Raw genomic sequence first — 14586 nt, 5'->3', positions numbered from 1 at the left:
AAATATTCGTTTGTAAATGGAAAACGCTAGCCATAACTATAAATTCATGTAAAACTGCAAGTAACATATTTGATAAAAACTCACTTCTAACCAATTCACATTCAAAAATAAATATAAAGTTTGGTTTTTAACAGTGGAATATTTTCATACAATTTGTATAATAACTGCGTTTGAGAAATTTCACCATTATTTTTTAAATTATTAAATAATATTATAATTAATGCTCAGTGTGTTTTGTCTTTGTAGTTAGATCATAAACAGCATCAGATGGCGCAGCAGATTAATAATAACAACGAAACGGAAATTGAACATCGTAGTTTAGACAACGGTGATCATGTAAGTAGTCTGGTTTTTATTTGCACTCCTTTGATTAATTTTTACTGATGTAATATTAACTATAATATAATGTCTGGTGCTGGTATAATATTATTGTAAATAAAAGAATCCTTATTTTTAATTGATTTATCTATTATTATAAAGTGTTTTGTATGATTTACTATATTCATCAAACGACCTACTTTCTTAAAAAAATAATGTTATATCAGAATATTTATCTATAAAATTAAATAAATAAATAAATATCTACACAATACATACACGGTCGTCTGTCCCTAAAGTAAGCAACTTAATGCTTGTGTTATAGGTAACAGCCGACTGGTATAGCTATATTTTTTTTTTTTGATAAACATACTTATAATTAATACATATATAAATATATAAATAAATATATACATTACACCCAGACTCAGGGTGGGAATCGAACCCACAATCCCCGGAGCAGAAAGCAGGGTCACTACAAACTGCGCCAACGGGCTAGTCAAATCAAAAAATTTCACGCTATACCTCACAAGAGTAGAACTGAGGGCATAAAATTAAGTGAAAATTTAGTATGTTTAAAGTTAAAGTATGAATGTAAATAATAATGAATTAATTTATTATTTTACTTTCAGATAAATAACATAAACAACAGTGCGGTGATAGTTCACCCTAATCAACTGTTGCCCGTTCTGCCTCCGCCTACTTCCCACACTCCACACGCTTCGCATACTATAATAGGTAAGATTTATTTGTCATATTTTTAATATGTTGATAAGAACATAGCAAGATTTTTCTTTTCAACTCTAACAACAGTGACTAATGATATAAGTGGAATTGTTTTTTAGTTCGGCAACCGGAGAAATGGTGTCTGATATATATGTTTTGTGTACATTGCTGTAGGCTAATAAAATTTAAAATTGATTACGTACATACGAATATTAATGAAATGACAATATTTTAATGTTGCCATGTGAAAAAAAATATTTGACCCAAAATTTCTGCACAATTAAATTGTTTGTTTACTATTTTAGTTAAAAATATATAGTTCGCGTCATGTAAAAAGAACGCTGAAAGAAACTGGAGGGGGTGCGTTTGCGCATGGGTATACTCGCGCACAAGTACTACTGTTTTATTTTTTAATTAGGCTTTCACTCGCGGCTTCGTATAATGGTTATTGGCAGGTACATTAAAAAATACTAGAAATACAAGTGCGAATAATTCGGACTAAATAAGTATAATAATTATCACTTTACAAAATCACAATTTTTTTTTAAACAAAAGCAATAACAAATTTTTTAGTTATTGAAATGTCGTATTCAAAAATAATAATTATCTGTACTCTCGATATTCGTATCTTAATAGTTTTTATGTGTTTAAAATGATAAATTGATAATTGTTTTTTAGTGAAATAAATAGTAAATGGAGAATTTTGTAATTTAAAACTTTTGTGCGCGATAATAATTTGAGTCGACGTCGAACTGTCAACCGCTGTCAACCAATAGCACACCGGCAAGCATGCGACAGTGATAAACACTCCCGTCCCCCTACCCCGTACCACCAAATAGACCGATAAATCGCTTCTGCGCAGCTTCAAGGCCAGCGTTCTTTTTACATGACGCGAACTATACCTTCCTATAATATTTGTCAATCCCTTTGTCGGCGCATTTTGCAGTGCATTTAGAATAAACTTTTGAATCTACGAGACATACCGCGATTGCAATGTCGCCGAAATTTCTATATTAAAATATATTTATTTGAGGTAGGGCACAGATTTTGAAGTAGGGCTAATCCTTTGAGCTAGGATACTTCAGAATACATCCTGCTCAAAATCTGGAGCAGCTCTTCTGGGAAAGTACCTTAACCTCACAGAAGATCACAGTCAAATAATAGAGTTTCCAAGTAGTGTTGCGATCCTGTGGTGAGGAAGATGATTAAAGCTCCTAGGGAGGGTCTGGGGGTAGGGTCAGCAAGCGGCAATGCTGTAGGTATTGCAAGCATCAAGCGGGCCGCAAGCTTGTTCGTGACCGAGTCGTATAAAAGAAAAAAATATCGGGAGTTTTAAAATGAGAATCGCGATAAGTAAAGTGTTCATAGAGATCGTGAAAGGTTAAAGGCGGATTTATATTTGACTGTCGTGTCGTGACGCATCAGAACAGAATCGGTATCATACATTTTGTATGCCAACGTTTACATTGATGTGTTGTCAGATGTCGTGATGGCTTCTGATGTGTCGCATCAGAACCAATCCTGGTTTGTGTCAGCCGAGCGGGTTGCGGGGAGTGCTGAAACGGCGCCATTACGATAAGTCAGATAATGTGAACAGTGTTGTGTGGTGTTATCACGCATTAGCGTCGCTTGTTTATTTACATAAATTGTAAAATGATTTGATGAATCCATAATCTCCTTCTGTTTCTTTTTTTTTAAAAGAGTTGCCCGCATTATATTTGAATATTTTCTTCAAAATCTGAATTAGTATCTTATGACTCATAGAAGAACATTTAAAACGTTTGATCTTTTCTAGAGCTGCGGCTGTATTAATTCAAAATATTGTCCTGATGCGTTAGAATGCGACATAATAATGTAAACGCTAGTCATTATGTCATGACACGACGTGTCGTCACGTCAGTCAAATATAAATCCGCCTTAAAAAGTTTGTACGTATTATAGTCTCCCCAACCAGCTGATTGCTCCGGTGTAGTGGCGCGTGCGCCATGTACGCGGCTAAATACCGAAGGACGAGTCTGATAGCGATCGTTACTGATAGTAGGGAATATATCCGCTAACTTTGTGTTAAATGCGTAGCAGCGTGGCCAATTGAGCTTCGGTCCTTCTACATAGAGAAGGGCATGGGCCCTATGGAGCAGGGGGTGTTACGAGCTGAATAATCATTACAGCCTATACAGTCCACTGCTGGACATAGGCCTCCACAAGTTTACGCCAAAAATAACGTGAACTCATGTGTTTGCCCATAGTCACCACGCTGGGCAGGCGGGTTGGTGACCGCAGTATTGGCTTTGTCGCACCGAAGACGCTGCTGCCCGTCTTCGGCCTGTGTATTTCAAAGCCAGCAGTTGGATGGTTATCCCGCCATCGGTCGGCTTCTTAAGTTCCATGATGGTTGTGGAACCTTGTTATCCCTTAGTCGCCTCTTACGACATCCACGGGAAGAGAGGGGGTGGCTAAATTCTTTAGTGCCGTAGTCACACAGCAACGAGCTGAGTAATAACACGATCAAAGTAAACGTGTTCCTCCAGTATTTACTGTATTAACTGCACACAATCATAAAATATTTGCGTGTGCGAATTGTCTGCGATTGGTGTGCCGCCACTGACCGCGTGTGCCCGGCCAGTGTCGAGCGGCGCGGCCGGCGTGTTCCCGTGGCAGTCGCTGGTCCCGCTGCTGCGCGCCGCGTCCCCGCCCGCCGCGCCGCCCTCGCCGCGCACGCCGCGCACCCCCCACACCCCCCACACCCCGCACACCCCGCACACCCCCCACCCGCCGCACATCAAGAGCGAGGAACAGATCAAGACAGAGGGGAATGGTGAGTTTCTATCTACACCGCAGTTTCAATTTGACTGAGCCAGTTGGTGCAGTTTGCGGAGGGTTGAGTTTTGATCTAGAGGTGGTGGGTTCGATTCTCGCCCCAATCCTGGGTGTTATTTATGTATTTATTGTTATAGTTATCAAAAATAACCGTATCTATCCGCTTCAGCTTTTAGTTATGATAAAGATTAAAGCCAATAAGCTATATTAAAGTAATAAGTTATTTATTTATTTATTATTATTGTACAATGATCCAGAAGTCTAATATAATGATAGTCAGATTAAAAAAAAATTGAGGGAACGAAATGAACCACGACCAAAAAAAAATAATAATATTGACGCTTTGAAGCAAAAGGTCGTATGTGTCTGTTGCTCTTATTGACGCGATTTTTGATTCCTCGTCATGACTTGTTAGTATAGGCCTCAGATTTTTGTCTAACTTAGATCCCGTGTCTTATTCTATAAAAGTTGAATAAAGCATTTCTTGTCTAGACGGAGTGCCGTCTATGTGTACGGACGAAGATGATGAAGTGTTTGAGTGTGAGGAGACAACGGGGGACGGTAACAGACGGTCTCAGAGTCTTTCGTCACTGAACCAGACTTTTACTGGACAGGAAAAAGTGAGTTATGTTATCTTCTTACTGGTAATTTGCAAATAATCAAGCTGCGTATTAAAATTCACTTCAAAAGAAAAAATGTCATTTTCTAGCTTTTTATTATATAACCTGCTAACATTTTTGGCCGTGAATCCGTAAGAAATTGACAATAGCATTTTTTTATACGACTAAGCCTGCAATGTAGATTTCTCCACCGTGCCTCGGAGAGCACGTAAAGCCGTCGGTCACGGTTGTTATCATAAATAAATGGATAGCGATCATACTACTCATAGAATCGAACATATCCGCTAACCCGCAGTGGGCTAGCGTGGTAGATTAAGCTCCAATTCTTCTTCTACATGGAGATATATACCTATGCCCAGCAGTGAAATGTTACAGGATGAATGCATAAGTAATCAAATATGCTTACGGCTCACATGATGGTAGGCGATTAATTATCGGAGTCTATAGACGTCTACAACACCAAAAGCATAGCAAGCGCTTTGCAGACCCTACCCGACCCTTCTATTAGTCGTATAATGTCATAGCCCTAATGTAGTATGGATGAATATCGCTCGAATAATTCCCAGAAGGAGAGACGCATCCGGCGGCCGATGAACGCGTTCATGATCTTCTCGAAGCGCCACCGCCAGATGGTGCACCAGCTGCACCCCAACCAGGACAACCGCACCGTCAGCAAGATCCTCGGCGAGTGGTGGTACTCGCTCAAGCCCGAGCAGAAGCAGAAGTACAACGAGCTGGCCAGTGAGGTGAGCCGCTGACTAGTCGGTTACTTCAGCCTATCCCAGTCCATTTACCAGTCAAAGACCAAATTTTTATGATAAGTATTTATCTTGATAAAACGTGTGTTATTTTATTTTAAATGTAGTAAATGTATTTATCATTTCATAGGTAAAAGAAGCTCATTTCAAGGCCCACCCGGAATGGAAATGGTGTAACAAAGACCGTCGCAAATCTTCCAGTAGTCGTGATCCAACGGGCTCTATGCCACAGGTACAAAAATAAAATGTAGCCTTTGCTGTTAAAAATAAACTGTGATTTTTTTTTATAAAAAAAAAAAATTAATGCATCATATGCAGTAAGAAATGGTCTTATGTCCGCCCAATTTGCAACAAATATCTATAAGGCGTGTAAATTATCCGACCCTTAATGGAATGGTCATTTGCTGTGACCATTTCACCAACTTATGTTCAAACTTAGGGGAATCATATCATCAAAGTAACACGTGTAAACAAAAGTTTTTTAACCACATATTTGATTTTAATGATTATTTCAGAGTCCTCGTACGCCTTCTGAAGGACCGAACCCCGGCGTCCCTACAAGCGGTGCGGACATGACTATGAACAGTCAAACATACAACCACGTGGGATCGCCTCAACTGAGCGACGATGAACCCATGGTATTTATTTACATTATACACATAAATTGTACTTTTGTAGGCTACGACTATCGCTATTATCGTATTTTTTATTTTATGGTTCTAAGCAACATTTGACTGGGTGGACCGATTACAATGATTTTTTAAATCGGAAGATGGTGCGTGTCAAGTAGTCCCATTTATATTTAATTGAGATCTAATAAGTACTTTTCATGTTACATGTAATAATGCGTATTTACTTGACTATTTTTTTGTCGACCAAAGTTTTATTACACCGCATAATTTTTCACTGCGTGTACCGATTTTGATGTTTTTTGTTATAGTCGAAAGCTGATACTTTTCTTTTAGTCCCATTAAATTTGATCGAGATCTGATGACTACTTTTTGAGAAATCTTTAGGTGTCTTTACTTGGCTCTTTTTTCGTCTACTTACGTAGTATTACTTGTCAATGTAATTCAAGTCAGATTTTCTTTTGTTTTTGAGCAAACACAACTATATTTTTCCTGTCTGCCGGAGAAACACAATTTATATCTATAATCATAACCTATGTTTTGAGCGTAAGTCTCAAAAACAAAAAAAAAAATGCATTTAATAGTAATATTAATAAAAAATAAAATAATAGTAGATTATTAACCACGGGGATAAAGCAGTGACTTCTGTCGCGGGTGACGATTTAAATCGCGAGCGTAACGAAGGACTCGAGGTTTACTCCCGAGCACAGCGAGGGTGTTAAAAACTTACATCACGAGCGAAGCGAGGGATTTAAGATGAGTCCTGAGTGTAGAGAGGGGTTTAAGTTCACCCTAGACTAAGACAGCTTTATCACCGAGGAAAATACTTTTCGTACCATTTGCGAAAAAATTAACACAATAATAATATGAGATAAGCATTTATTAAAAATAATGACAATTAAAAGTAAAAGTTAACATTTGAAACATTGGTCCAATTATTGATAGAGAGTAATTTTATTTAATAATCATAACTACATAATAAATGCGTATTCCTTTTTCAAAAATATATGTAATGCTTTATATAAAAACTCAACGGTGTAAACACAGATGTAGTTCAGTATAAATTTCGGTAAGCATTCCAAATTTAAATCACATTCTCCCCCTAGAGCATGAATGAAATTCAGTATAATTTTCTTTCCCTGTTTTTAACAGATTAAAAATGACTATTGTTCTGTTCGCTTTTTGTGGCATAGAATGTCACTTTTTGAGCAAGTGGTACGAAAAGTATATTATGTTTCTTTATGTTTGGATATTATATATGTACTCGTATATGTTTTTGGACATAATCATAAGACATAATCACAAATAATAATAATTAATAATTTATTAGCAGATAAGTCAAACAATAGAAGAGCCGCCTATGCCGTCTCAAAACATCGAGATAGATCTCAAGTGCGGCGAGAAAGTCACTGATTCGGATTCAGAAGGCATCGACACTCGGGAATACCTTCCGCATCACGACCACACTAGACGACCTAAAGCGATCAAAGCCAGGTAAACAACTATACTTATACAAATATCGCGGATCTTGGGATCCACTGCACAATTTGAAAATTTGTTGTTGGAATAGAAAGCCTTCTTACCAAGTAAGGTTGTGGGGCCATTAAATATTGCGATATAACGTATGAGAGGAGTAGTGATATCAGTCAGGATGAATGTATGTGTGTTATTCTGTCAACCGGACATTGAATCATTTCTATGTATGTAGAAATCTTTCACAGATTTAGATACTAAAATGAAAAAACCATATTTAGTTTAAAATGATCACAGACTCTTAAAAATGAATATTTAAAAAATAATATAAATTGAAATCATTTATTTAACGTGTAATGAAATTGTTTATGAAGATATATTTTTATAAATTGCATAATATATATTTAATGTTTTATTATTTCAGAGCTGGATCGTCAGATAATCTATTAGGAGGTATAACTGCTTCGAGCCCCGGAGGGTCGAAGGTCTTTCAGCCGACTGGTGGCGCTTTCAAGTCCACACTCGCCGATACTGGTAAGTCACGCGAAATAGACAATTTCAAATGAATATCCTTTACCAATGGCAAAATGACTTATATATATTTAATGTACGCCATTCAATACTGTATCGATGCTACATACAATATTTTATAATGTATTGCGTGGATATTGGCTACACTCAAGTATATAATTCTACACAGGACTCGTTTTAAAAGTAACATTTATAATTCTATTTCAGGCGAGAACCATAAGCAGTGGACCGCATTCTCAGTTAATAAGCCGATGTCGAGTCAACCGACCACGCCTCACGTGTCGCAGGCCCACGTGTCGCAGGCCCACGTGTCGCAGGCCCACGTGTCGCAGGCCCACGTGTCGCAGGCCCACGTGTCGCAGGCCCACGTGTCGCAGGCCCACGTGTCACAGGCCCACGTGTCGCAGGCCCACGTATCACAGGCCCACGTGTCGCAGGCCCACGTGTCACAGGCCCACGTGTCGCAGGCGCACGTACAGGGCACACAGAGCCTCGCCAATAGTGTTCAGGGTATTTCGTTGGCGCCGTCGCCCGCTCAGACTGCGCTGGATAACGCCATCGCCTCCATTATCAGCCCGCCAGCTGGCGTACAGGTGATGTACGGTTCTGTGTTGTGGAGCGTGTGTGAGCTTGTGCTTGTGTTGTTTTGTATCGTTGTGTGCTTAACGTCAAAATATATGTTCAAATTACTTATGCCGGAGCGTGTGTGAGCTTATGCTTGTGTTATTTTGTATCGTTGCGTGCTTACCGTCAAAATATATGTTTAAATTACTTGTGCCGGAGCGTGTGTGTTTGTGGGCGATTGTGTGTTACCGTCAAACACACTTTAGTCATTCGTAAAAATGCTTCGCATTTAAGTGAAAATTGTGATAGTACGTCATTTTTTGAAAACCAAATGCTTACTAGAAATGAAATACTATATACAACCGAATTTGCACATCTTTTTTATTTTATTTTTTCAATAGATTAAAAAATGTTAGGAATTGTTCAATTCAATTCTTATTTTATAGATACTAGCCATCTGCGTTATTTTTAAATGATAATAAGTAATTAATTTTATAACAAAAACTGGCGAGTTTGTTATGTTGAAAACAATTATTTATTTATTTTAGTTTTGTAATAAAGAACGTGTTTTCCCCAGCAGGTGATCTCGAGTGGCGTAGCGGTGGCACAGCCTCCCGCGTCCTCTCTGCTCAAAAGCGTCACACTGGTCAAGAGGAATATAGGGGACACTACGACAGGTGAATTATTGTTTTTTAAAAATATTGCTGATTGATGTGAAAAATTAAACTTCTATTTATTTCAATTTTTATTTTTTACTTAATTACTTTAACAATTAAACGTACGGCTCACTTGGTGGTAAGCGATTATCGTAGCCGATAGACGCCTGCAACACCAGAAACATTGCTAGCCCGTTGCCGACCCTAACCCTAAATCCCCCAGTACCCAGAAGCTAGTCTTATTACTCATCACATGAACACAACACTGCTTAAAAGCAGTATAACGCCATTCATTTAATACCAGGTAGCATCGTCCACTCGTTTACATTTTATTATAAAAAAACTTAAATGCTAGTGAAACAAGGCGGGTAAATCAATTTATTATCTCAACACACTGTCCTCAGGTCCGATAACTCTTTCGCTGGACGCGTCGGGCAACCTGGTGATAAAGGCGAGCCAGGCGAACGACAACACAGCCAACGATTCATCACTACACTACGTTCAGTTGCAGAGGCTCTACGTACCCTTTAGTGCAGCGGGTAAGCTACATTTATTCACTGTAATAGTGATTCTTTACTTTAATAGTGATTAAGGGTTTCATGTGAATGAGTTCTACCGAGATTTGATAGTTTCTTTGTGGTGCTTTCTTTGCTTGAACACAAAAATTCAATCATGCTAGCTTGGATTGGATTTGAAATGGCCATCTCTGGGTAAAGTTACGTGTTCTATTCACTAGACTGTCCTCGTTTTTGTTTATCTGGTATTATGTAGGTATTTTTTATTGCGTACGTATGTGTATAATGTATATGCATATATAATTGTTATATATTCTATTTTTATTTTTTTTTCTTTTACTTATTTAAATCTGTTTACCACCTGCCCATCTGAAAAGCAATATCCCTTTCATTATCAGGTTGTCTGGAAGAGATTGCTTTTTAGCAATAAGATCGCCTGGTTGTACAATTTGTTACTATAATTGCTTGTAATTTTAATTTTGTTCTTTATTTAAATGTGCAATAAAGTATATTATTATTATTATTATTATGTAGTTGATGATAAAAATTATGTTACAATATTTTATAATTTATTACGTTGCCATACTTAAAACCTATTTATTTAGTTGTAAACGCCTTTATATTATTGTATCGTCTATAAATTTTGTTTAGATATTTTCAACTTATTGTATAAAAACAATCGTTGTTGTATAAAATAAATATATTATAAATTTAAAAGCTGCTCATTGTAATTAGTAATACCAAACTATATCCTTCAACCCGCAGTAGAGCAGCGTGGTAGATAAAACTTCGATCCTCCTCCTACATGGTGAAAGGGGCCTATACCCAGCACGGGAATGTTACAGGCTGAATCAATCAAAAAAAAAAAAAAAAAAAATACTAAATTAATTAGACACTAAACATAATTTTTATTTGATAGTAAAATCTTGTTACAGAGACAGATGTCAATAAGAACCAAAATCCAAGTGTGCCTCAAAGTCAAAGTCAAAACATACAAAGTGGTCAGTCTGTGATCGTGTCCCAGAGCAACACCAACTCGTTGCCCAAACCTAGTCCGTAAGTAGTAAAAGTTTACCTAAACATGTTAGAAGAATCTTTCTACTAATGTAATGTAAAGTAAAAAAAAAATATTGTTTATAATGTAGTTGACCAAAAACCGCAGATATATCGAGTACCTAAGTCACAATAGCCGAGAGTCAAAACAAGTGATAGTAATGGTATTAGAGATGGCTTTATGCTGAGGTTGTTCAATTAGATATCGGCATCAATTGCCACCAGCAGTATATTTTTAGCGCTAGTCATATGCGAAATTTCTTTTGATGATTTGCAAGCGATCAGCAATTGATGTAGCAAACGTTCACACAATTGATGCATGATGATTATGGCAAATTGATAATTTTTGAAAGTAAGTGAAGTTATCGTGATTAATGTTCATGTGTGTTTGTTAGTTTTATTTTAATCAAACTACGACCCGTATCGCACGAGTTGCTTTAGGTCTTTTCTAACTTTTTTTTTTTATATACCAAACTAGTGTTAAGGAAAAAAAGTAACACACAACATATATAGACTACATGTAATTATGCTGTTTGTGCAGACAATGGGAGGCACCTGTAGAGGAGACTCGTCCCTTCCCTCTGGCTCCCACGCCCGCTCAACTTGGCCGAGCGCCCTTGCAGAAGAGATTGAGTCGAGGTAAGATTACAGCCTTATTTAAACAATCATCAATATTTTGTACCCTTTTACTTTCCTATCACATATATCACTTAATATTTTAGTAAAATATTTTCCTTCTCTACAGGTACATCGACAGGTTCAACAGGCAGCAACGAGCCCGTGATCCCTCGCTCCGAGAGCCTGCCCACCACGCCTCTCGATAACAATGAAAATCTTCAATCGCCTAAGAAGATGGAGAACTTGCCAAGTCCTTCGTTGAAAAAAAGCCTTTTCAAGAAAGGCAACGAGGATGGGAGAGACAAGTAAGTTGTTTAGACTTGTAAAACTTGTTTTGTGATTGTAATGTGTATATTGATATCTTTTTAGATCATGGATCATAGACTTTGATATTGTGTAGGTTTTGTTATTTAATTGTAATATTTGTTTCACGACTATTTTTTTGGATTGTCATGTACCAAAATTGTGTCGAATTTCCTATAACATATAATGGAATGACCTAACTGTCACGTATCGTGCCGCTAAATGCGTCAGGAGCTATTCCACATTTGCGCTTGTATGTGCAGGGTGCTGGAGACGGTGAACTTCGAGCAGAAGTTCAGCACGCTGCCCAAGTTCAAGCCCGAGGCGTGCAGCCCGGGCGCCATGGTGGTGCCGCGCAGCCCGCAGCTCTACCTGCGCAAGAAGCAGCACAAGATGCCCATGGGTAACTCGCCACCGTCTCTCACCCTCCACTGTCTCTCACCCTCCACCGCTGCCTCCACTGGCGACAAGTTCGAGCCCGAGGCGTGCAGCCCGGGCGCCACGGTGGTGAACTGTCTCAAATTTTTTGAATAAAAATGATAAAAACATGTCATAATTATGTTAGTCAGGAAAAATAATTTGCAGATTTTTTTTTTGTAGCATGTATCTCATGATGACGTTTTTTTGGAGTTTCTTCATGCAGTTAAATTACAAAAATCAGTTCAATTCGGCAAATTAGTGCAATTAGCTTTCTAAAAATGTCTAATTTAACAGTGAACAAATCTTATTTGCGTATTTTCCATCTAACGAGACATAATATTGGCGAAATAATCTGTGCTATCTCTGCGTCATTGTAAACTATCTAACCAGAACGAAAAATTGAAATTAATTTCTTTATATTTTTTTATGAACAGAAGAAGAACCGACAGTTGTGACAGCGCAGCTTGAAGCGGAAGTCATCAACGGGAACGGCATGCCTACACCGCATTCATACGGAACGCCGCACACGACCACTAAACTAGTGGGGAACACTTTCTTCGGACCTGATTTTAACATCGACAGTTTTAGAGGTGAGTTTACCATATAGCTTTAACATCATGTGAATTTTAGAAGATTTAGAAAAGACATAAAATACGAATTCTTTAATAAATGCGACAAATGTACGTGACTATTATAATCCTAACGTTGTCAAAGACATCGTACCGTATAAACTTGATTGCATTTCTAAGTAGTGCCTAGTAGAATAACTATACCGCTACTATACTAAAGTCTGTTCAACGAGAAGAGATACCAAACGTAAACAAAGCCCATCATTTTTTCGTAGCGACGACGGAACAAACAAAATATAGTCTATCTCTTTCTATCTTGTTTGTTTGCTATCTGCTGCATGTCACTCTGCAAGGTCAAATGATATTTTAACTGGCTTTGAAAACATTCGGATCGCGGACGGCCCTTTGATTTTGTATTATTTATTTTTTTTCATTCCGTGTTCTGAAGCGTTCGGGGTGATTTATATTTTGATAATTATTATTTAAGAAGTATCAAATCTTATGCAAATAATTGTATTTAAATGATTATATTAAATGAAGTAATTATCAAAATATAAATATATTTTACCTTTTAAAAATTTGTGTAAGTAAAAAAAGGTTACAAAACCCTGCATAGTTGAATGACCTCGCATTTGGTTTGTTTACGTTTGGTATCTCTTCTCGTTGAAAAGACTTTAGTGGATAAATTATATATCAACACGGGTATTGAGCGTTGAAAGGAATTTTGCATCTCTTTGGTGGTAGAAGTGAGTAGGGCCGGATTATCAAATCGCGCCTTATGCCAAAACTGTTATTTTGTGCCTTTCGTGATTTTATTTTCTTGGCTTGCTCCAGGGGCGTTAAATAAACGGTAGTAATAAGTGCCCTGATTAAAAATTCTTTTTTTTATTTACTTTGTGAAACGGTTACCATAAATACTAATAGTACTTGTATTTCTTTTTAAATATAGATACAGATATTTAAAGAGAACTGAATATTTTATGTTACTAGCTGATCCCGCAAACGTGGTTTTGTCATATATGTTATAAAGGCTGTTAATCCCCTCCCACCCTCCTTATAACTTAGGGGTATGAAAAATAGATGTTGTTCGATTCTCAGACCTACCCAATATGCAAACAAAATTTCATGAGAATCGGTCAAGCCGTTTCGGAGGAGTTTAACTACAAACACCGCGACACGAGAATTTTATATATTAGATTTAAGTCTTATTTGTACGAACGAACAAAACTATTTTTAACCGACTTCCAAAAAAGGAGGAGGTTCTCAATTCGACTGTATTTTTTAATTTTTTTATGTATGTTACATCGGAACTTTTGACCGGGTGGACCGATTTCGACAAAAATTTTTTTAATAGAAAGGTGGTGTTTGTCAATTGGTCCCATTTAAATTTATTTGAGATCTAACAACTACTTTTCGAGTTATATCTAATAATGCGTTTTTACTTGACGCTTTTTTTGTCGACCTACGTTGTATTATATACATAACTTTTTACTGGACGTACCGATTTTAATAATTCTTTTTTTGTTGGAAAGGGAATATCCCTAGTTTGGTTCCATGATAAGGAAACCAGGATCTGATGATGGGATCCCAGAGAAATTGAGGGAAACTCTCGAAAATCCGCAATAACTTTTTACTGGGTGTACCGATTTTGATAATTTTTAATTTAATCGAAAGCTGGCGTTTATCATGTGGTCACATATAAATTTTATCGAAATCTGATAACTACTTTTTAAGTAATCTTTGATAACGCGTAGTTACTTGATTATTTTTTCGTCGATCTACGTTGTATTATTCTTCGATGTAATTGAAGCTGGTTTTTTTTCGTTTGCGAGCAAACACAATTATCTGTTTGCAACCCCTGCTATTTCCCACTCTGCCACCGAGCGCTCAATATCCGTGCGATATTTATAACCGTGTGCGTGCAGCGAGCAAAAGCGCGGTGATTATGTCGGCGTCGTCTTCTTGATAAAAAAATAAAATAAAAAAGATATTAATAGCGATGATGTGCGGTCGTAG

General features: G+C 37.3%; 1 protein-coding gene across 1 annotated transcript in view; it reads left to right on the top strand.

Moving 5' to 3' along the window:
- The window catches only part of LOC123663907, a 47672-nt gene that overhangs the window by 28629 nt on the left and 4457 nt on the right, over positions 1-14586 (top strand). Inside the window, exons 12-30 of the mRNA XM_045598550.1 lie at positions 247-348; positions 951-1056; positions 3668-3859; positions 4354-4481; positions 5048-5227; positions 5370-5471; positions 5755-5877; positions 7202-7362; positions 7766-7875; positions 8080-8180; positions 8352-8465; positions 9017-9113; positions 9497-9631; positions 10543-10663; positions 11202-11299; positions 11406-11583; positions 11845-11984; positions 12436-12591; positions 12754-12759. Coding sequence (XP_045454506.1) covers positions 247-348; positions 951-1056; positions 3668-3859; positions 4354-4481; positions 5048-5227; positions 5370-5471; positions 5755-5877; positions 7202-7362; positions 7766-7875; positions 8080-8180; positions 8352-8465; positions 9017-9113; positions 9497-9631; positions 10543-10663; positions 11202-11299; positions 11406-11583; positions 11845-11984; positions 12436-12591; positions 12754-12759 — 2350 coding nt within the window. The remainder of the gene's footprint in view (positions 1-246; positions 349-950; positions 1057-3667; positions 3860-4353; positions 4482-5047; positions 5228-5369; positions 5472-5754; positions 5878-7201; positions 7363-7765; positions 7876-8079; positions 8181-8351; positions 8466-9016; positions 9114-9496; positions 9632-10542; positions 10664-11201; positions 11300-11405; positions 11584-11844; positions 11985-12435; positions 12592-12753; positions 12760-14586) is intronic.

This window comes from Melitaea cinxia, chromosome 21 (genome assembly GCF_905220565.1).
Source record: "Melitaea cinxia chromosome 21, ilMelCinx1.1, whole genome shotgun sequence".
NCBI lineage: Eukaryota > Metazoa > Arthropoda > Insecta > Lepidoptera > Nymphalidae > Melitaea > Melitaea cinxia.
This window is presented reverse-complemented; position numbering and strand designations above follow the sequence as displayed.